The sequence below is a fragment of the Typopeltis vanoorti genome, chromosome 11 (genome assembly GCF_054136105.1).
Source record: "Typopeltis vanoorti isolate ZY-2024b chromosome 11, IOZ_Tvanoo_1.0, whole genome shotgun sequence".
NCBI lineage: Eukaryota > Metazoa > Arthropoda > Arachnida > Uropygi > Thelyphonidae > Typopeltis > Typopeltis vanoorti.
Window position 1 is genome coordinate 106,136,708 of NC_143559.1, and position 24,509 is coordinate 106,161,216.

Below are 24,509 nucleotides of genomic sequence, written 5' to 3' on the forward strand. Positions count from 1 at the left end.
CGAATATCACACTGTTCACGACTGACTGATCGTGGATGAGATCCTCTTGAATTTAAATGAAAATAACGAAGTATCGAGAACCTTCGAGATGTATCTGGAAGGCATTAGACAGCGCACTCGAACGAACTATTGCTTCAGCCATCTACCTGCGACGTTAGTACTAGTATATACTTAAGTATCGCTTGGCGCTGGTAAATGGCTATTTAATATTTATTTTTATATTATTTTATGTAGAGTATCAAATGCACAGCGTTCCTTGTGAATCTGGAAAGTATCTTACAATTCTAAATACCGCAGTATAACTTAGTGGCTCGCGGGCTTCATTGAAATCATTTTTTTTTATTTAATCGCGTTTTAATGTTAAGTAGCCATTTTTTCAAAATGGCTGGCGGGCCGCGCATTGAAAACCCCTGACCTAGAACAAAAACATTAAAGCAACTGATATAACCACAGTACATATCTTAAAACCGTTTAACCCGAATGTTTCAGCAAATTGTAAAAATTTGTTCTTTTTCTTTTATGATGTCTAAGAAGAGTCACTTTAATATAATTTTTGTTCTAGGTGTTTATCAGAACTTTTCAGTCTCCCTTCCCCACATGTAAATGATCTGTGAGAGTTCAGACTTTTTGGCAAAATAATATCGTTCGCTGATGACACGGCATTAATGTATACTAAAATACCCTTTGAGAATTAGAAAATCAGATTAACTATGACATTTTGAAACTAAATAAGTGGTCAGCAATAATAGCCTTAAAATTAATACCAACCTTAACATATAAGCTAAATCGCCATATAACTATAAAATGGCATATTGACAGCAACCTGAAATGGAACTCCCATTTCAGGTTGGGAAAATTTGTTTGTTCAGGTTTCGAACCTTAACAAACAAGTTAAGTTTCGAAATTAGCAGAATATATTATGTTAAAAATGTGTCAATTCGGCATTTTTAAGATGCTTATACTATTCATGGGTAAACATTTCAGTTCAATATGGTATCACTTGGTGGAGATTATTATAATAGTCTGCTTCCTTTGATTCGAATACAAAATAGAATAATCAGAGCTATAGCCTTTACCGATTTCTTCGCATATTCATCTAATGACCTGTTTGCTATTCTTAACATTTTGCCATTACAGAAACTTTCTATATATATAATTGTATACTATATGTAAGAAATAACATTGTGAATTTTTCTGTATATAATGTAGACCAGGGTTATCCGAGGGCCGCATTAGAAAAAAAAAAAAAAAAATCCGAGGGCTGCATCACATTGCGTATTTAGTAATTTGGTGAGTAGCAGCGACATAACCTCAAAAGCTGAACAAACGAACAACACTAATTGCGCACTAATCGCGCGCTCACGTTCCCCGTGAGCACCCGGAGTATGCGCGTTGGAACAAAACAGTGTAAGAACTCTTCTTTGACATATCTAATATTCGAAAAACACGTGGATAGAATTAAGTCTAATATTTGAAAAACACGTTAGTGATAGAATTAAAAATCTAATACGCCTTCGATTCTAATTATTATTTTATTTTTACGCTCGTAAAATCAAAACCCATAGGCGGGGCGTGCTTTGGACACCCTGATGTAGACCATGGTTTACATTGTAGCTGGAACCCAAGGCAAACCAAGAAAATTTTCACATATATTGTGAACACTTAGTTACAATAAGCGGCCTAATGAAATAGTCTAACATCAAGATGCACTTTTAGAAAAAGATTAAGAGACTACCTTATGGGACTAAATGTTGATTTTTATTTTAAACGCATATTATAGAAAATTGCTGTAAATTTTATATCTTAATTAGATCCTGCATTATTTCAGGCTCCCGCAAGCTCTCTGGTTAATTTACGAAACTTTCATAGTTTCTACATTCGGCTTTTAAATAATGCTGGATTTAATATCCACTTTGCTTATATCATTTTACATAGCCAAATTGAAGTCTTTTGGCTCTTTATTTTAATAATATCTTTTACGCACCAACTGATTTTTCGCTTACGAAAAACACATTTCTCTGACATTTCAAGGATCTTGAAATGTCAGAGAAACGCTGAGTTGGTTTCACTCAGTGAATGGTAGGATGAGCCCGTCACTGAGTAGAACCACCACTAAGTTGGAGGATCCTTTCGTCACTCATTTAGAATGGTCTGGGAATCTCCTAATTTTTAGAGGCCTTTACTTATACAGTGCCTGGTCTCTGAAAAGAACCAACAGGTGAAACCTTATCAAAAATGGACTACTGAAAGGCGAATATATATGTTACTGAAATTGGTAAATCCTAGGTTTTACCGGTAAATCCTAGCATTTACCATAGTGAGGTGGTAAAAGTCCGAAAAACGCTTGTAAAGGCTTCCATTTCAGGCTTTTACCAACACCAATTGGTAAAAGCCCGAGTGCAGTGCGAGTATAGACAGGTGTGAACGGCTACGATCTAGAATCAGTTTGTTTTTGTACTAATATATTTTACGTTTTTTATTTCCTTCATGAAAATGAGTGATATTGTGCGGAAAAAGTTTTACGATCTTTTGTGAATAATAAGAAGGATAACAACTTGTATTTACCAAGTGAGAGATACAATTCTCTGTTGAATGAAGTGAAAGAAGCTAAAAGTAAAACAATGTTGGAAACAAACAACACTACAAAGTGGTCGGAAGGATAGGTTTAGGTTAGGTAAATAAGTTACTTTTATTTCATGAACATTTTCTTATAATACATTAATTAAATGTAGTAAAATAATAAAGCAGTTATGTTTAATGTTATTCTGGACATTGTTTCAAATTTAAATTGACAAAGTTACTTATTATAATATAAACAAAACGGGCTTTACCAGTTGGTATTGGTTGGCATTTACCGAAATGGTTTGGTAAAAGCCCGAAATGGAAGCGTTTACAAACATTTTTCGGACTTTTACCACCTCACTATGGTAAATGCTAGGATTTACCGGTAAAACCGAGGATTTACCATCCACAAGACGGCTTGGGCAGAGCCTATGTCTTTCAAGTAGTCCACATTAAGGCGACTCGAGGATGCTGTGGAATGTATTCCAGCAAGCTCTCTGGTTAACTTACGAAACTTTCATAGTTTCTACATTCGGCTTTGAAATAATACCGAAAATTCATGCCGGATCTAATATCCACTTTGCTTATGTAATTTTACATCGCCGAACTGAAGCCTTTTGGCTCTTTATTTATTATAATAAATACTCACATATTTTTTTACTTCTAATACGTCCACTTATCCAAAATAAGATTTGATATTTTCATTTTTTTAAAATATAAATATTAGCTTTGATATCTGACTGGTTCTTTGGCAGTAGCGGCTCGTGGCTTCAAATCGTGGAGATGCTGCAACTTTCGAAACATACATACACACTGTAAGTACAGTGTATATGTGTTTGGATAAAATATCAAAATTATGGTAAAAATTAAAAGAAAAAATTAAACATGATAAAATTATACAGTTTGGTATAATTCAAAATTACTTGAAAATAAATATATTCTTGTTTTGTTTTGTTTCATGAAAAAATATTGTTTATTATCGATAAAATTATACAGTTTAGTATAATTCAGAATTACTTAAAAATAAAATCCATCCATCTTGTTTTGTTTCGAGAGAAAAGGTCAATAACTTTTCTCTTGATGTTTGTGTGACTGTTGAAGAATTTTTTTCTCCGTTGAAAAAATCATCGCAAGTGCATTTAACCTATCCTGATTCATAGTGCTCCTCAGAAATGTTTTTATTCTATTTAATGTTGATAAATAGCGTTCAGGCTCTGATGTAGTCATAGGAATTGTCAAGAGAATTTTTATCAATACAGTAATTTCACTAAGAACACAATCTAAATTATTTTGTTATAAATTTTAACAAGTCAGTTAATTTACAATAATCATGCATGTCGGGTCTACTGTAGAATACTCGAAGTTCAGTTTCAAGTTTTTCTTTGTTGATCATAGGATATGCTTCAGTGGTCAGTTTTATTTCTTCTGTAGGCAATTTATTCTTAAAATTAGCTAATTTATCCTTGTTAAATAATTTAGCAGCTACGAACATCTACTACTGGCGCAAACTGCATATAAACAACAGTGGTTAATGCGCCTAATGCGTTCCTTAAAACAGACGCATTAATCGAATATAATAACCTATGTGAAAAAGTATAATTCGTTCCTCAAATTTCTTTTTTGTACCTTAATTTTTTTATAAAAGAATTAAGGTATGTCTCAGGGCCTAGTTAAAGGAAAACCATGAAGCTCAAAGACAATAAACACATATTCAGAATATAAATTTTATTATTCTACTTCTTAACAAAGAATTGAGCTAACGTAGTTTGGCGGGCATTTTATTTCTTTTCTTTTTTTTTCCTACAACCGACGGTATTTCCCTATTGCCTCTTCTGCAAATTTTACTGCTTCTCTCTTCATCAGGATCAGAAGCATCCTCAAAGCATTGCTGCTTCAAAACTTCGATTGTACGAAAATTAAAATTGTTTCTGTGGAATCTCTTTTGGCTGACTATCAGTGGTTAAATTTTCTTCATATTCTTCGGGATCTTCCCGCTGTGCATCTAAATTTAGCAGGTCAGAATCACTCAATTCTTCAGAATGAGATTTAATTAATTCTTGGACGTTATCATTGAAGGGGAGAAAGAAATGAAGGACGTACGAATTGGTCGCCAACACGCGAAATCACGTGCTTTATAGATAAAATTTCCCAAACTGTTATACAAGCAAAATAGTTATCAATTTAAAAACTACAATGTTCATAAAAGAGAAGCTAATTTTCCGACGTGTAATAATAAACAACTCATCCCAGAAGACGGATTAATTACCCTATTACGGAATGGATTCTCCTTTTTGTGACATGCGCAGAAGTGTCGAAGGGTCTCGAATCTGTGGGCGTACTATAGCAGACGACATAAATTTGGCGGTAAAAATTTGGAACATAGTGTACATGGAAGTAGTGTAGTATGCCATTAAAAATAACTTTGTAAAATGTTTTAAATCGGTAACTAAATTATTTCATTCTGGTGAGTGATTTTTTAAAATAGTTAGCCATAAAAATGTATAGATATTAACTTTTTAAAATTGTAACATTTATTTTTAAGATGTATATAGGCGCAGTAATCGAATTTGGGTATCGAAAAAAAAATGATGCACTAATTGAGGGATTACGGTATTTATATATCGAGAAAAATTGGGGGTGCTGCATTTCCGCACTGCCTATACACGAGCCGCACCTGTTCTTTGGTAATACATAATTCTTCTTTGAAACTGATTCACGTATTGGCAGTTGTTCGAATACAGATTCCATCTTCTGCGGGAAATCTAGAGGATGCGTATTTTCCCTCACCCGTACTTTGAAAATGGGATGCATGCACGTGTTAAATGCCTCCTCATTCCAAGGATGAAATGGATATAAAACATCAAGAGTATGAGTGGACTGAAATCCTACAGAAATCTAAAAACTTGGCTGCAAATAGACTGGACTGGAAAAAAAAAAAAAAAAAAAAAAAAGAAGGAAAACGAGGCCGTTGTTCATGGTTTAGTCTCAATCCACCTTAGTCAGATGATGATGAATTTCTATATAATGTGCAAAGACTCCGAGGCCTGGTAATTTAATATAATCAAAGCCACATTAACTCATATATGATATTTCCGGTCTCTTAATACTAACTTTTCTGCATATCAAATATTGTTCTGGAAATGGAATGGCAGACTCAGTGAAATGTAAAATTATATTATTTTTATTTGCTGAGAAACAATATGGATTTTACTAGTTTGGGACTGTTTTCATGCACTTACGATATTCGTTCATGCTGTTATTAAACGCATACGTTTAATTTCTATATAATAAGTGTAAGGTTATATGGAATGAGACAGCGTAATAAAATTTGGTCTAACAAATTTGGTTTGCGCAGTGGATATCGTATCCGTTTTAATCCGAGAGTGCGAATCCCGCCGCGGGAGAGACGAATTTAATTATCCAGTATGAGGCAACCGCTCTATTTATTAGAGAAGTGATGTGGCTTGAAAAAGTTCTATGTTCGGTATGTAGAGCAAGGTTTTCCCGACTATGTAAAAAAAAAAATGAATAAAAATTCAAAACATTATAATATTGAAAAAATCCTTAGCTGACTAAATATTAATGTACTGTAGACTTAAAAAATGGTGGCCCTCCTTGGCGAGAAGCATATAGGGCATTGCTCTGTCTCTTTCAAGATCCTTTTACTCCATCAACTTTTTTTTTTTTTTTTTGTTCCTCATCGTGACTGACTTTTTTCAAGTTAATGATAACGGAGTCATTATTATTGAAGGTACTTTTGAATTATGACAGCTATTAAAGTGCCACGAGCCTTTCTCTACTGCTTACACCCTAAGACTGTTCATATGTAACGATACTTAATTTATAATATGTATACATGTTATAAATTGTTCAAAATTTTATTATTCTAAGAAACTAGCTTTTCGCTTGCATCGCTCTAAAATATCGCCGAGATCACCCCCCCCCCCTCTCCAAGATTTTAAACACTGTGAATTTAGTCTAGTTGAACTCGAAGTAATAGTACACATCTTACTACTTGGTTGCGGCACTTTGGCAATTGACGATGAAACAACGCTGACTTCTTTGCCATGTAAGCGGAATCTGTTATTGATACAAGAGCATGGCGTCAAATCGTCTTTACTATCACGCAAATATTAATTATTTTCTTATACAGTAAGGCACATGATATTTGTTTATTACATTGTATTTCATTTATACATTGTGCAGTGGGTGTTATTTGTAAATCTTTGGGATGGGGAGGGTGGGGAGTTTCATTTCAATTTGTCCGTGTTTCGCCCGACACAGCCTGATTTTGACACCCTGAGATAAGGTACGAATTTTAATATAACTATTCAGCTCATTCCTCTTCCTAAATCGACTTTTCTCTAGTTTACACGCCATTTTTGCAATTCAACAATATATACAGTATATGTTTTCTTCAAAATATATAGAGTGAGAAAATTTTATATTCAGTCTTGTATCAAATTATCATTTGTCCGAGGCAGTTTTGGTACATTATTATAAACATCTGTTTAAGGTACAACTGAAATTTTCAAATGAATTTGAAATACTTATTTGGGAAAAAAAAAAAAAATGCTACATGCATATCATCACAAAGCTTATTTTTCCTTGAAAAAAGAGGAATCTGAAGTGAACAAAACAAAAAAATTTACAATAAAAAAAACATATATTGTGTTGTGGGACATATTTTGTGACAAATCGAATGCTACTACACTGAATCTTCTTAAACATCTCACAGAAACATAAGATGATTAAGTTCTGAGATTGCTGAATCGAGAGACAGCTCCTATGCTAGAGCACAGATGTTTGTAGCCCGAGGTACGCAAAAAATGAGAAAAAAAATCAAATAAAACCACCTGGGCCTCTTGTTCGGTAAACTGTTTCGGCTCTTATTGGTCAAGTAGTGGGTACTCGTATGACAAATAGCTACCATGGCATCATTAACAGCCCAGTTTACTTTTATATATATATATATATATATATATATATATATATATATATATATATATATATATATATATATATATATATATATATATATATATATATATATACATTGCTTAGAGCAATAATGGAACTTTGAGAGTAGTACGGTAATGCCATCTTAATGTTTATCGTTATTCTGATGTTCTCATACCATTAATGTATCTTCCAAGTAACTCATTAATTGTTTTCCTAATTAAAAGATGCATAATGTTCTGTAGCGTGTACTTTTTATTGCTTACAGCTAGAACTTGCTAGTAAATTTTTATAAATGTTGAAATTGTCTGTTATGGAATAAAGGATTACGTTCTTCTCTTCCGTCGTCAAGACGGGTTGAGTCCCACTTGGATAAGAGCCTTCCACCGTTCTCTGTCTAAAGCAAATTTGACTCTTTCTGTTATATCAACTGTTTAATAACTGATTGGTTAATGCTTCCAACTTATTTTAAAGATGCTAAATATTCAGATTGAGTGTTGCGAAGAAGCAACTTAATTACACTAGATTTTTATGTAGACGTTTATTTCTCTTCTTCAGGACATTTTTTTTGCCTAACTTGTCTGTATGTAATTGTTAGATGTTGCTGTATCTCATTGAAATATTAACAGGTGACTTAGTTTAGCATTATTACATCACCACAAATGTTGAGTTACCTAACATTTCTGCTTATCACCGCGAACTTGAAGAAAATTTACCTTCTACCCCGGAAGGATGGGATCTGTTGCTAGTAGGCGGTCTACGATCCGTCGTAGTCTTTATGGCTACACTGTCGTTTGTAGCCTTGGGACGGTACGGCCTACCATCCCACAGTGGCTGGCTCTAGTTACCTAATATGGCTGCGCGGCGTGAAGGCGTATAGCAGTGGGGGTATGAGAATTCGTCGCTGGAACCAGTCGCGAGTTAGCATCAGCAATGGTGTACGAGCGAGCCGGAAAGGAACTTACATCCATCCGGCACTTTGCGAATTAAGTCGGTCGTTATTGAACATTGGTCGCTTAAGACTGTACTGACTGCAGACTGCGTTCTTTTTCTTTTTCTTTTGCAGAAATACCGCCGAAAGTTGAAGCCATCTGCGAGACGCTATTAGACCGCTAGAGGGCAGGAGTGCAGTAACTGTCTGGGAGCGGTCGTGGGTGTTGTGTGGCTGTACTAGTGCGGAAGTTTCGGCATGGAGGTTCGGCGGCTGGTTTACGTGCTGGTGATTCTCTTTGCTACGGTCGTTTTAGTGCCAGGTGAGTTCACTTGCTCACGTACAATAGTCACAGGTGTATATATGTTTCTAAAGGAGTTATAACTCATACTGTTTTAAAATATGAAAGTGATTAATATACAAGAATTTTTCTCGGAAAAAACTTTGCTGCCCCAGTGTGTTTTGAGTTTTTTATTTTTTAGCTTTATTCTGGTAGAACAGTGGAGAACGAAATTTAAGACTGACGTAAAGTTTGAAATAAATTATGACTTTTCGATATTTGATTATGGAGGTTTTTTTTTTTCCTGATGTAAACTTTTGCAGTTTTTATTTATACTCTAAGGCCATAACGATATCCATAAGTAATTTTATTTGCTCATTGTTGAAATCAGTAACTGATATCGAAACTCCTGTCGTTATTGCAGACACACGGCAAATAAAGGAATAGTGATATATCTTAACTTCATTGCGTAACATGGGAAAGAAACGAAAATAATATTCTTATAATTGGAATGGAGATTTTTTTTTTTTAATTGTATTCAATGGGAAAATGATACTTTAAGAAGAGTATTACTTTTGAAGTATTAAAATCTATTTCTTTTTCCATGTTTCAGCCTACCGTTGAACTGATTAACAAAATTTAAAACTGTGTTTACACAAGAGAATAAATGTGCTGTGTTCTGCATAAATTTGAATGAAAATCACCAAGGCTGTTTCTTGTTTATGTTCTGTCAGCCTTCTCTACGCATGTGGAATTACAAGGAGATCGTGAAGTGACACAACTTGAAGCTTATCGCCACGCCCTTTTTTATTTTGTACTACCGTACTTTTATTATTATGCTTTGGATTTCTTACTTTGCATCATTGCATATCATCCTTGCTTCATTAAAAAAAAGTTTGCTGAAATTAGAAAAGTTTGTTGTAGTTTGTAAATTAAAATCTTATGCAATCAATTCACTGGTTTTAATTCCACCGATCATGAACGAACCACATTCTTTCTCTTTATAATATTTGCCAGGTTACTACCTAACCGATTAAAGTTTTTTTTAAATCTATTTTATTGTTTTTAAAGGAATTCATTGCTTGAACATCAGCTACATAAAATTTTGTTACGTCCAGAGCTTCCTAATTGTATATCTGTCTAGGATCACCGGTGTGCGATTGCTTTTTATCTCTAGAAGCAGTTTTGTTATATTAATATTTTCCAAATCTTTTATTTTTTGGGTGGGGGGAACTTATGAAAGATCTTCGGAAAATTTACTTTTTTATTTTTTAATTGCTGAACCCTATTTTGAGTATGATTTAAATTTTCGGTTACTGCTTAGTGGTATACCTTTTTTACTTTAGCTAGTGATATAATATCGAAAAACTTTTTTTTTTTTTTTTTTTGTATACGCAGCGGTTATCTATTTCCTTTATTAAGTATACATTCAGCGGTGAGAACCGAGCTTGTTTCATGTTTTGTATGCTGTTTATACAACGGATATTATTTGGCACAATTTTTTATTTATTTATCTTTTACCGACTTTCTCAGCAGAAAACAGTTCATTATGACTTTATTTTCAAGAGAATATAAGAAACATCAGTTCTGAAGATAGCCTATTCCTGGAATTAAACAAGCGAACGAGCTGTAGAGAACGCAGATGGGTCTGCTCTAGTAATCGGGATCTTAACCCGACCCGGCGTTTCAAAGGAGGTCATTCTCTGGCACTTGGCTAATTGTGATGGTTCGTTCACGGGAGTGGTGGCGGACGGGGGGGAGGGGGGGGGGGGGAGAAAAGGAAAGAGACTCCTCCTTGCTTAAGTGTATAGCGGGATATAACGCAGAACCCACACCACCAGAGTTCAGCGGCAAGTGATGAGGGATGGGTATGTGTCCGTAGCGTCTTTCACATGCTCTGTTAAATTGCATTTTGATGTCTGTTTTGCAGCTTTGAAACTGTTGGATTTTTGTCAAAAAAAGAACTAATGTAATGTTGAAGATCGAGTTTTGGATGTTTAGAATTATAAGAATAGTGACTAAGTGAAAAAAAAAATTAAAAATACAACCGTAATAGTGAGTAGCAAAATGTTCAAAGGGTTTCGAAAATGCTGTATTGATTGAGAATAAATTTCGCGTTTGTTCATATGCAAGATTAAAAACAAAATGAAAAACGGAGAGAAAAAAAAAATCATGCAGTAATCGAAACTGTTTTCAGTTTTCTTATGTGTAAGAAATTTGTCAGAAATCATATAACTTGATTACAATATTTCTGTTGTAGTATGAAGTGATTGCTTTTAGGGATATGTTCCATTGATTATTACATTAATTAAAATCATTAAAATATTTGTTATTGGCTATTAATTAAAACCACTAAAAAGACCATAAATCGAGTTTGGTTTCTAGTTGAATTATAACATTACTACACATTCAAAACTTGGGTTAGATTTATTTTTTCCACTATGTACAGGGCGATCTGTATTTCGTAGCTATGTGAAATATTACATATCACTCATTGAAACTGTTGGCTGCCTTTATTTGGCACAATTCCAAATACGTTCCAGTGAAGAATAGGTCCGTCTATCAAATAATATCAAATCAAATGAAATTCTACACACCCCGAAAAAAGAACTGAATTAAAAGGAAAGAAATGTACGGCTTTTTAATCTCTTTATTAACGCATCAAAATTTTCGACACATTCTGTTATGTTTTTCTACTTCATTGATTAAGGGAACTGTCACCAACACACTTAAGGAAGAGTCCTTTCCACCCCCTCCCTCCTCTGTGGAGCGGAAGTTCGCCACCATTTGGTGGCGATAAGACAAACTGCAGCGACGCTGGCAACTAGGGTGGTTGCTGCACATGTTGGCTGCAGCCTGCCGATGAATGTAGAGAAAGAGAATAGTAGGGCGGAGATTGGGTTTGGAGTTGTAAGTTTAAACACGTGCACTTCTGGGGGGGGGGGGTGGAAGCGGAAGATGGTGAAAGTTGTGTGCTAGCTTGACCTCCACCAAAGAAGTCCTTAGTAATTGTAGTAACAGTAACCATGAATTTATAACATCCCCCCCCCCCCCTTTAACGTAGAGCTGTGAGGGTTATTTCACTAACAAACTTGCAAAGAGAATTTGTAACAGCTTTTAAATTTCTGTTTATAGTGCTGCTACACATATTTTAGTTTTTAAAAGATAAATATACCTTGAAAGTTTCATATTTGACCCTGTGATGCATGTCGTATTCTCATCAAATGCATTACAGAGCCAAATATGAAACTTTCAAAACTATTTATATTTATCTTTTAGAAGCTAAAATGTGTAGCAGCACTATAAACAAAAATTTAAACGCGGTTACAAATTCTGTTTACAAGTTTTTGTTAGAGAAATAATCTTCACCTCAGCCAAATATTCCAACTCTACGTTTAAAAAATGCTATAAATTAATGGTTACCGTTACTACAATTACTAAACAAATAGGTTCGTGGATATTAGAACGGTGTTAATATCCACGAATCCATTTGTTACGGTATTGTGTCGCCTTTACCTCAAGTGTCTTCGTTGAACAGTCGTGAAGACTACCCGACATTTTGCCCTTCAGATGGAAAGATCTGGATTGGAATTCTGTCTAGTCGGTGAGGGAACCTTTATAACAACTTTCATTTGAAGATGAGTCAGTCTCATTCGTCTTTTTCCTCTCGGAAACTCGGTTTTTACTTCCGAAGAAAAAAAAAAAAACACGACTGTAGAATAGCGCTGTTAATTGACATGTGTCACGGCCTTAGATGCCTCGCTGGAATTTCAATCATTTAGTCCTTTCTTGTGCCCATTCTAACTATCAGCTAAAGATAGGGATTTAATGCATCATTATGCTCCCCCCCCCTCCAGTGCTCATAGTCATAATTTTTCCTTTAAAAATAATTTACAATCTCTAGGAAGTTGTGTCAGGATAACTTTTGATAAGCAATGTGGTCAAATATTGCTGCTTCCTCTGCGAATGGCAGGCAGAACCTAATCATTTCATTGCAATATTGTTTGCCATTTTATATCATCCCACAAAAGAAGCAAACTGGCTAGAAGACACACAATTAATAGACCTAATACTGATCATACAGATCAGCGTATTAGGTCTGTTAATTGTGTGTCTTCTACAAGTATGACATTGTTATTAGGCACAAGCAACAGCAGGTATAAGAGAAACAGCAGTATTATATCAAATAATAGCAACTGTTTTGTATCATTTATTTTATTTTATTTTAAAAACTCATCTCAAAACCATTAGTTGGATATTATTATATTTTGCTTTCTATTCATATTAAATTAAGCTTAATGAATAATTGTTTAATACAGCCAGTGAAAACGAGGTAGTTTTCAAATATCTTAAGTTTAGATTTCCTGGTATCAGTGATCAGAAAATCCGAGAAGGTATTTTTGTTTGCATAAATATGATAACTGATATAGGATGAATGTTTTTTTGAAAAACTCTTTGAGCTCTCTCTGAACAGCGTTGCAGATATTCTTTAGGAGGGAAAGCTGCAGATTATAAAACTCGATTGAAAACACTACACGCAACGAAAATCTCCTCTGCAACATATTTTGTTCAACATCGTCACCGAGATGACATTTCGTCCAAGCCAACTACGGTGATATGGTGTTGAAGGCAAGGAGAGGGTCCACTAGTATACATTGGCGATTTTTTTTTTTTTTTTTTTTTTTTTGTCATCACTCGCAACTCATCACTTGGGTCCAATCAATTTCCAGCAGACTTCCGTAGATATTGAGTAGAGAAGCTGCAGACGGTTACTAACCCAACGCATTATTGATCACATTGTGATTTATGTTTACCACTTATGTGCTTCTCACAGTAGCTGGGTACTGGGACTGAGCACCAATCAGAACACTTAAGTTTTGATAAGGCCCACGAAGCTCTTCGAACTAACTTCATTTTGGCTTGCTACTATATCTTGAAACCTCTTGTACACTTATGGCAATGCAATCTGCGTGATTATTTAGTTTTCAACATAAATGGTGTTTAATTTCCATATTTTAAGCTAGTCCACTGCGAGGTGTTTGCATAACAATCTTTATTCCTTTATCTTTTCAAATGTCGTCTTCTGATGACATGCTAAGAAGTAGCCTTCTTTATATAGGGAATTAAGGTTTATTTATTTCATCTTGTAATTTTTATTGTAAGTTTCCATTTGTCTCTATGAGATGGATTTGTTCTCCAAATAGTTTTCAGAAGGAAAAAAAAATATAAAAAAAATCTTTGAGGACTGATTAACTTAGCCATACTCACGAAGTCTGTAAAATTCTCGCTAATTTCATCTTTATCAGGGCAATTACATACAAATCCATCTACACGTCCTTGTCTTTTCCAGTACCCAAATATCTTTTTCTCTCTCTCGGTTTGCGCGCATACAAAGTTTTCTTCACTTACATATGTGAGCAGAACTTTTTCTTCTGAGTTATATCAAGAATAAGTATAGATTTGTGTTAACGAAGGATCATTCGGGTAATTTGATTTTACTGATAAGTAAACCAGCATGATAAATGAACCTAAAACATTGAAACGCTTTGGATGATAACACGTAGAAACTAGACATGGAGTTTTCTATATTATTTATACCTTTGTGTTTTGTATTTATACATTTATGTATCATCGGAATATAAATATTTTAATAAAAACAGTGTAAATGTTTTACTGTTTTCTACTATATTGCTGGTAATTTTTAGTACCGCTAGTTTAAGAGAAAGGATTATACATTTGACGTTTTGTTCGAGTATATTGCATACACCACTGTTTTTCCAGACTGTTGGACGCACTTCCCTAAGATAGCATCTTTAAGGGAAGGACGGAAATAATATCCAAATATTACTTCAACAGCGATGTCTCTTTGGCACTGTTTATGAAATCCAAAAAAATAAACCGATATCCAAGTTAAGATTTCTGTCAACCAGAGAATATATAAATGAGAAATAGAAACCTTAATTTTTATTTTATTTTTTATCATAAAATGGGTTGATCTCCTTCTTCCTCAATTAGAGATTACAAGCATTGATTCCAGCCATCTTGTTACGTAGTTCCCAAACTCTAATGGTATAATTAGTATCATAAATTGCGAGAAGTAAACTTCAGACGTAATCTTTATAAACAAACTTTAGTGCAAACCATTTTATTTATTTATTTTTTACTGCTTATATCTAGGTGGATCATATTTAAAGTTTTAGACACTAGCCAAATGAAGATGTTGCATTTTCTCTTTTAATGTCATTCGACATTAAAAGAGCAATTACCAAGGAAAACATCAATAGATTCCTTTGTTCTTAAACACTTACCCACTTGGTAATGTGCTGCAGGTTTTGCAGCGCCGTGATGACGCTAGTGTATTATGTTAGCTGCGTATATTGCGGATTTGTTTGTTTTGCGGGATGAAACACTCGAGTCGAGGAAACACTCTGCCACCTCCGTATGAGACCAGCTCTCACCTTCAACTGTAAAGCTCTTGTAAAGGCTGTTCGCATCCTAGACAGGATTCGAACCCTAGAAGAAAGATAGGGAGTATTCTTTTGCTTTTTCGTTAATGAGGATTGTCCTTTGGTGGGAAAAACCTGGATTCAATTTCTGTCATCGGTCAGTATCGACAATGCCCTTGGGCTAGAAAGAACTGTTCGAATTCTGTCTAGGACGCGAATAACCTTTATGAAGTGTCTTCGGTTGAAGATCTCATATGTAGGTGGCAGTTCCCCCCCCCCCCCCGGAAACTCGTTTTTTATTTTTTTTATTATTATTATTTTTTTAAATCTCGCAAACAAACCGGCATAAGAATACAGTCAAATGTTACTATAAATTATGCAGATTAAACCGCCCTGCAAAAGAATTAATTGAGTTTCTGTGAAGCTAAGTTACTTGGCCGTGATAGGTCATTGAGCCTAACACGTCAAGGTGATGGTGATATATAAGATGTGCACATTAACTCTAGTACTGGTACATTAAGTCAGGACACCGCAATTATAGAAACAATGTTGAAAAACAAATCCAAATTTCGATACAATTTTAAATGATGTGTTAGTTTATTATAATAAATAATAAATAAATAAATTATAATAATAAATAATATAATTATTATTTATTATTATATTATTTTAGGGCTGACATAATAACATAATTATTATGTTAGTCCTAAAAGGCAGTTTGTTAATATCAATACATCTTACGACCAATATCTCGTAGTTTATTAAAATGTTGTTAATTTATACATTGTAGTAAGCACAATGTATTAAATGTAAATAAATAAGTACTTATAAATGTAGTGACTATACTATATTTTTAATAATATTCTAACATTATCATGATAGAAAGGAGCATTTTGGAAATTACATTCATATTGATAATTTGAGCACAGTTTTTTTTTTTTTTTAGTCGGCTCGTGTCTCTCTCGATAGTAGTTACTATGAGGGTGGTCTGAAAAGTTCTCGGCCTAACAATGAAAAAATGAATTTATAATTTCAAAGTTATTTTTATTTTTCAACATAATCTCCCTTACATTTTTGAAAATTATGGAGATAACTACCATGTTTGAATAAAAACTTTAGTTTAATAAAACTAAAATCTACATTCGACGTTTCGACCTTTATGTCAAGGTCATCTTCTGGGGCATACACATTATATACAGAGAACAAGCTACACTACAATCTAACTGGTTTGTTAAAGTTACTGACCAACCGCTACAACAATTGTTGGCCTGACAAAGGGTTATCTTCCCTGCTTCTTTGAATCATAACTTTGACGTATTGCACGCAGGTCCTCGTCATAAAATGCTTCAGGCCAGGTTCGATAGAATGGGATGGATAGCCTTTATACCTTTGTGTGTGTGTTCTGTCTGCCACTAGTTTCATGGGGAAGTTTGCCCTTATACTCAATCGCCTTCAATTGAAAATGTTCTTTACGTTTCAAAAATGTTCAATTATAAATGTTCTTTACGTCACTGCAAGATCGAACCCTACCTCCTCACCAGCCAAAATGCATACATTGTACTGTCCTATCTGTGCATTGCAGAGGCATGATTATATGTAAACAAATCAGTTCAAATTATACTAATAGAAATACAGTATCCATTTTTCTCCCTAGTTGGATATTCCTGAGATGATGTGGTATGCTATTGTGTTATCGCTGACGCCATCATTTGTCACCTTAATGTCCAGATTCAGGGGAGAACAAAATTAAATACAAAAATATTAAATTAACAGTGAAAGTGTAATGTGACTGGTTTATGCAGTTTTTCTTTCCTTCCCTTTATAAAACTTCATAAACTAGTCCTAACAGCTCTTTCGATCCCTGTTATTTTATTTATTTATTATAATATCAACCATTAGCATAGATGATTGTCGAAATGTAGTTGGTTCCTGTAAACATTAAATCTGAAATGGAATGCTTGGGGTGGGGGAGGGGAGAAAAATATTAAATCGGTTGTTAAAGTAAAGCATTTATGTAGATTTTTGAACGAAACATCATCAAACAATGCCCTTTGGTTGGAAACACCTGGATTCGAATCCTGTAAGGTTAATTTGAAGGTAAGTTAGCCGGTCTCATAGATGTTCTTTTCCTTCTGGAAACTCGGGTTTTTCATCTCTATAGCGTTTTATGGCAATTGACAGTCATGAAACGCTATATGAGACAGGATTAACTGCCCTACCCGAGCATTAGTTAGGTTTCACAAAGCCAAGTTACTTGGCCGTGATCGGTTATTGAGCCTAACGCGCAGTGGTAAAAATAAGAAATGTAGTATTATAAACAGTATAGAGACCTTTTAAAAAAAGTTCCTTTAGAAGTATCGCTACTTTTAAGGATCACCCATGGCATTAAATCATCGTGTGATTTAATACCATGACTTCATAGAAAACGTATGGTGAAACGCAAAGCACACGTGTGTAATATTGAGACCCATCCCGCTTATTTGGAGGGTCGATGAAAGAGTATGATAAAATTAATATTTGGTCCCTCTAAGGGTGGGACCCCCCAGTTTATTTAATTCTACTACTCACCATTTTGAATGAGATGTGGGCTGTTGACTTCATGAATGGGATTTTCATTAATTCAATGAAAATTAATTTCATTAATTTTCATTGGAAGTGAAAAGTTTAATTTCAGAATATCGTAATGATGTTGATTCTTTGCAACTTCAGTGGTAACTATATGGTACGTAATTTCCCACTTTCTGTCGCTACTTTACTCTTTCGCATTTTCATGTGTATTTGACATCTGGACCAAATGCTTTAGAACTTGAATGGTGACTAAAAGTTTGGTTTCTTCTTTTTTTTTGAAGTTTGCAGATTTTTATTACTTTAAATTAACAGATAAATTATGGAAATGTACCGTAGTTTTTGTTCATCTAAAAAAAAAGAAAAAAAAAGTAAGTAATATCAGAAGAGTCAAGTCCAAGCATGATTTCAAAATGGTGGATTTCGTTCACTGTAAGTTACTGAGCAGCATAAGAATTACAAAGTGTTGCTAAGATTATTAATTCTTCAGTGTATTATTTTTAATACGTTATTCCGCTTGTCTATGGATACTTCCATAATTATGAAAAGCAGTGATCTGTATTGACATTTTTTATTATTGGTATTGTTGTCGCTGATCTTATGGTATTCTTGAATTTCAAGAAGAGAGGAATTTACCTTTTTATCAGCGAAAACAATTAGTACCTGCTTCTGATTTCTACCTCTTTCCTTGGCACTTGGCCCACTTCTTTTACAGGCCATTATTTCTTTAGACGAAGTTGATAAACCAGGCGAGAAGTAAATTGTCAAAATCATTTGAGCGATGTGACAAGTAGCGGTGTTTGGCATTTTACTGCTTTTCCTCCTTTACAATATCCTATTTTGGTTCATCTATGCTGGAAAATATCAGAAAAATCTTCAACAATGTAAGAAACAACAATATGTTCAAATTTTATCGAAATTTTTGTAATATAGTTGTACTATATTGCATGCTCTCATACTCCACTGGCATCTATGCCTTGGAAATTAGCCTGTGTCCAACCTATTCCCAAGAAGGCTGACAGATCCCTACCATCAAACTATTTCCCAGTTTTTCACCTCAGTCTTCTCTAAAATAATGGAGAGAATAATCAACAGCCAACGTCTGTTATCTTGAAAGTACTCAACTAATAAACTAATAAAAGCGGTCGAAACCACTTGGCGAATCCCAAGTGGTTTCGACCTGATCTGGCACAAGGGTCTATTAAGTAAGCTTCCATCATTCAGTTCGTCCTGTGACTTCTACAACCGGGTCGCCAGTTTTGTTACTGGACGCACATTGCATGCGATGGCTGATGGTTCCCTATCTTCTAGCTGTGCAAATAATGCGGGGTGCCAAAAGGTTCTGTCCCATCACCCATCATGTTTCTTCTGTACATCAATGACCTGCTCCAGTTGGCCAGCAATCCAATAACACTTTAACTGATGACAGTACACTACATTCCCCCTCCTCACTTGACAAACACTGCACCAAACCAATCACCACAGCTCACAGAGCAACCATCTCTGCAAGCCTGAATTTTGATCTCCCAACCATTCTTCGATAAGGCTCGGATAACTTTGTCAATTTCAATGCCTGCAATACACATTTCTGCTTTATTTCCCCCCCCCCCCCCAAAAAAAAAAAAACATTATCAACAGCCAAATCTCTAGGCAAGATGAGATCTCTCTCTCCTTGAGATTACCATGACATCATGATTCTCCTAGCATAAACACATTAAAACCAATGCATCCCCGTCATCCAAAAATTAGGATTCCTCTTTCGTTCAAGACATTACATTACCCCGACTGCTATTAACCCTGTAAAAATCACAAATCCCCCCCCCCCCATCCATCGAGTAATGCTAGCACATCTCGAAAGGTACCCCCTTCTGTACGCAGTACAGAGCAGCCAGACTAATTAACGACTCATCTCTTGCCAACTCATTCCAACCACTCTTGCACAGTCTTGTGGTATCTACTGCATGCATCCTCTATATAAATATTTCCATGGTAATGTTCATCAGAACTGTCACCAAAAATCCCCCCCCCCTTCTCTCTCTCTCTCTCTCTCTCTACCAAATCCATTGAAACACCAGTTACCACCCAACATCCCTTCACAGTCAAACTCCATACTCATAGAACGCGTTTCTCCTCTTCCTTTATTCCTGCTGCTGCTGTACTGTGGCACAGCCTTCCATCCTAGGGTGTTTACCAAGGAATACAATGCACAGGCTTTCAGATCCAACTTAAATGAGGAGAAAGATTTTCCTCTGCCGTTTCCACCAGCCTTCATTTAAGTGCAGCTAGCCTGAATTTCTCAGGAGACCTTTAACAGAGTTATAAACAACTGTATTACAAATTTAGTTGCAATCAATGGAATGATACATGTTGTTGTGTGTGTGTGTGGGGGGGGGGATTCTGAAGGATTTCTCCCTTTCTATTCGTTCATTTCGGAGAATAAATTACGTAAGACATATCTGTATTCCAGATTTAGTCAAAATCGGTTGAATAAAACAGTCTAGATGAGGAAAAGATAAAAAGGACTAAGTGGTTTTTCGCTATTTTTAAACTGCGCTTTTTTTAAAAGTAGGTTTTGCAATTCAAATTTATCATGCTCTGCTCTGTTTCGTGGAATACTTCTGTCAAATAAAAGTGGTAGATTTGATAATATATTTGACTTAGAACTGGATTTAGACCAGATCTTGGCTGTAATGATTCCTGTAATAGCTTATAGTTCATGACTCACCACAGCATTGATATGGCGCTTTTGATTACAACAAAAATATATGGTGTGCAGCGAGTCTGCTTTACCGTAGATTGCAGTGAATTGGAATCCCACTGTGGTGGTGGGAGGGAGGTTTGTGGGTCTTGAGGCTCTGGATCAGTGTTTCTTGAACTGTGTTCCTTGAAACCTTAGGGTTCCGCAAAAACTTATAGGAATTCCCCAAGCATACAGACATTTAGTATATTAGTATAGATATAATTTCCGAAAGAGGCCTTCAGTGAAATGGGAAAATACTATATTTTTTTTATTAAATTGACATAACTAGAACAGTTATGTTACTTTATTATTTGTAGATTATGTATCATATGGGTTCTTGATTAAAATATTGCAATAACGGTTCATAGTCATAATTCCTTTTCTGTAATTTTTAGGGATCTCTGCAGTTCTTAAAAAAAAAAAAAAAAAAAAAAATTAAGAAACATTCCTGCAGATGATATCACTTGGGATATCAAAACCCGGTGGCCGGAAATGAAATGAAAATGTTTGAATAGGATTGGATTCTGTTATCATACCCGCAGTTGTAATACACCATCGGTTTCTATTTAAAAAAAAAAAATTTTTTTTTTTTAGAGTTCGCTTTATAAGTGAATTGAATGATTAAGAAATAATCCTTCTCTTTACTAATTAATTTATAAATTTATTTCACAACAAGTAATGTTGCGAATATTTCTGATCTTATGAATTAATCATAATAATATATGTCTGATATAATCTGTTCCGTTTGCAAGAAATTCCAGACAGCTAAATGGCAGTTTGTTGTTTTTATTCTTTAAATGTGCTTTTCTGTCCAGACATCGTAATGGACAGTGCGTTCCTTTAGTGATACTTTTTTGAATTGACAAAATTGAGGTCAACGATTTAATGTTCTCGCTTTTTTTTTCCCAACTTCCCACTCGTTTTAAGATGCCTAATACTGTATATAAGCTTCCATTTATTTGGCTAAACAGCCTCGTATATTCTAAAAAAAAAAAAAAAAAAAACTGGTTGCACACACCCATTAATTTTGTAAAGAATGAAATTCCTCAGTTTATAATATAATATAAAAAATATGTTCACACTTAAAAATTTAATATTTTATTCTCCGGAAGTTGCATTTCATAAACTCATCAGAAATTATGATTCGTCATTTATGGGAACATGAAAATGCATTATATGGAAAGCGCGTTTAATTTCTATAAATGTAGTAATAACAAGAAAACATATATATATTTTTATTTTAAAGTGATAAACCATCAGGAATTCAAATAGATTCGAAGAATTAAAAAAAAAAAAAACATTTGAAAATCATAATCCCGTTTGTATAAATCTAGTTATGGGAGAATCTCGTGAATTGATTGGGTAGGAAGGAAAGTAAACAAATTAGTAGTGAAGAAATATTTTTTGTGTATTTTTTATGGCAGTCTTATCCACGAAACTTTTGCCGATAGCACATTATGATAGGTTAATGATTAAATATTCCTGGAACCCTGCTGTAGAGACCAAACATGGAGCGTTTTCAAACCTCTAATAAGCTGAGCGGTTATCTCACACCGAGCGTTGAAATTCACCTGAAGACCTTCACAAATATTTATGCCACAGCGGGATCCAAACCCATAGCTAGTTGATTGGAGAGAAGATTAAATTTGGTCATAAACAGCTATTTTATCATTTTTTTTTTTTTAATGTTGCATTGATATTTTAGAGTCAACCAACTTTCTGAACATTTGCAGAAATGTTCAGAAAGCTGGCGTTAAAAAATAGCGAAAAAATGAAGTTATGCAATATTCGATTATTGAGTATTTATGATCGAAATCTATTTGAATATTGTCCCTACCGCATTTAATAGCACAGTGATAAAGTAAATGTAGAATAGTCGATGAATAAGCTAAAGGGAAGTAGGAGCATACAGTACTTTTCAGAACATGATAGCAAGCGAATCTTGCAACGTCATACACATATGGTTGTATAACCGACCGTTAAAATTTATATTTCTACTAGATCTACACTTGCCAGGAAAAAAATTGTTTTTGTTATAAAAGTAGATTTTTTTTTTAATTATAGCTTAAGGATTACACTCTACATAAACTAAGTCATTTTGTATATGTAGGAAAGAATTGCTTCTGTATACTTGGGTGCTCGAAAGAAATAATCGAACCAGTAATGACTGCTAATAAAATATGCGCGTACTCTTGCCCTTATTAAAACTACTTCGTTATTGTATACTCGTTTCTTGGGTGTTTGCTCATAACCAGATTTTAAATAGTTTATTCTATCAAAATAATTTAGATAACACAATAGGAAGGGTGAGAAAGTTAGACAGATGGTGATATCTTATGTTACATATGAAGGTATTCTATAAAGCTGCTTAGCAAATTCAGTGCCACAAATTTTTGAGGACTTAAGACGATGCTGCATAGCAATTTACAATTCAGAAACGCCTGCGTGATAGTTGCGAGATTTTATTTCTGTTGGAAATACTTAGTTTTTCACTCCTCTCTTATGTCTTGTGAGAAGCCAAAAATAAATAAACCTTTATAAGGACTATCATTTAAATTAAGGGGATATTAAATCCCACATTGTTTTAAAACCGAATAAGAAACTCAAAGATTGGAATCAGAGAGTTTCATGCCGAATATAGTAAACTATAAAAGTATCGGTGATTACTAGCGTGAGCTAATGCAAGTAGTCCTAGTACGTAGTACAATCTCGGGCAACTCGCAGCAAAGGTGGTAAAGTTCTGATCGCTAATCTTGGTATTTTCCATAATGTAAAAACACATTTCCTAGGAAATGTATGCTGTTATTACATTATGGCGGGAGGTCACTACCCAGATCGGTTTCAGCCTTTTTCACGCTAGTAATTTAATCGCCGATACTTTTATAGTTTACTATATTCGGCATGAAACTCTCTAATTCCAATCTTTGAGTTTTTTATTCGGTTTTAAAACAATGTGGGATTTAATATCCCCTTAATTTAAATAATGTTTATATCGCCGAAATGAAGCCTATTGGCCCTTTATATTTAAGTAACTTTATAAGGACTTTTCAAATGAAGATAAGTTAGTTGGTCTCTGAACCAACTAACTTAGTTCAGAGTTAGTCGGTTCAGAGACCTGGAAATTAACGGTACTTATATTGGCCATACGAGTGTGTGTGTTCAAAAGTTGGGTTAATTTCGAATTTCTTCAAAACCTTTGATATGTCTTCTTGTATATCCTAAAAGAAAAAGAACCAATTATTACAGTTTGAAACATGGGGTTAAAGGGTTTTAAGATATGTTCTTTCTTGTGGTTATAGCAATTGCTTTGATATCTTTTTTTTGTTCCAGATGTTTATCAGAACGTTTCAGCCCTCCTCCCCTCATAGGTACTTCATCTCTAAATCCAACCGAAGCAAACGAACGTAAGCCAAAGTATTTCACAGCACATTCAGCCATAGATGGAAATGGAATTTTAGCTGTAGCACATACAATGCTTAAAGTCGCATGTTATGGAGAGAAAGATTAGTTTGTAATGTTTTCGAAAAACAATAATTTTTTTAAACCGCTCCTTCTTTTAGTACCACCTCTATTTGTATTGCTGTACTCTAATCTTAATTTTTTAAGCACAGTCGGTTGAAACCAAACCTGTTCACTGACAGTCCTACAGTAACATTACTATGGATACCATAATTTAAGAATTTTGACAGCTGGGTAAAGCCTGCAGAAGACATTTCTGCTACTCGTTCTCTTCCATATCTCTCATTGAATCATGTTTTATTCAATTCTTAAATCCTTGATTAGGATTGTTCTTTCTTTCGTTCTGTTTTTTTTTTTTTTTTTTGCCTCTGAAGACTAGCTACGTTACAGAAGCTGACGAAGATTGATAACCCAAATGTATTTGGACCGGCTTATCCCAAAAAGAGCTACAGTTGGGAAAGCTGAGTTTTTCGAAGGAATTCATCCTTTCAAATCAGATTTTTCCGAAGAAATTTTCATACTATCAATGAGAGAGAAAAAGAACTAGAGACAGAATAATGATGATAG

The 24,509-nt window shown here is 34.4% G+C and overlaps 1 protein-coding gene across 1 annotated transcript in view; it reads left to right on the forward strand.

Annotated features, from left to right (window-relative positions):
• The window catches only part of LanB1 (laminin subunit beta-1), a 754,433-nt gene that overhangs the window by 58,104 nt on the left and 671,820 nt on the right, over positions 1-24,509 (forward strand). The window contains exon 2 of the mRNA XM_090400882.1: positions 8,588-8,774. Coding sequence (XP_090257008.1) covers positions 8,711-8,774 — 64 coding nt within the window. The 5' untranslated portion in view covers positions 8,588-8,710. The remainder of the gene's footprint in view (positions 1-8,587; positions 8,775-24,509) is intronic.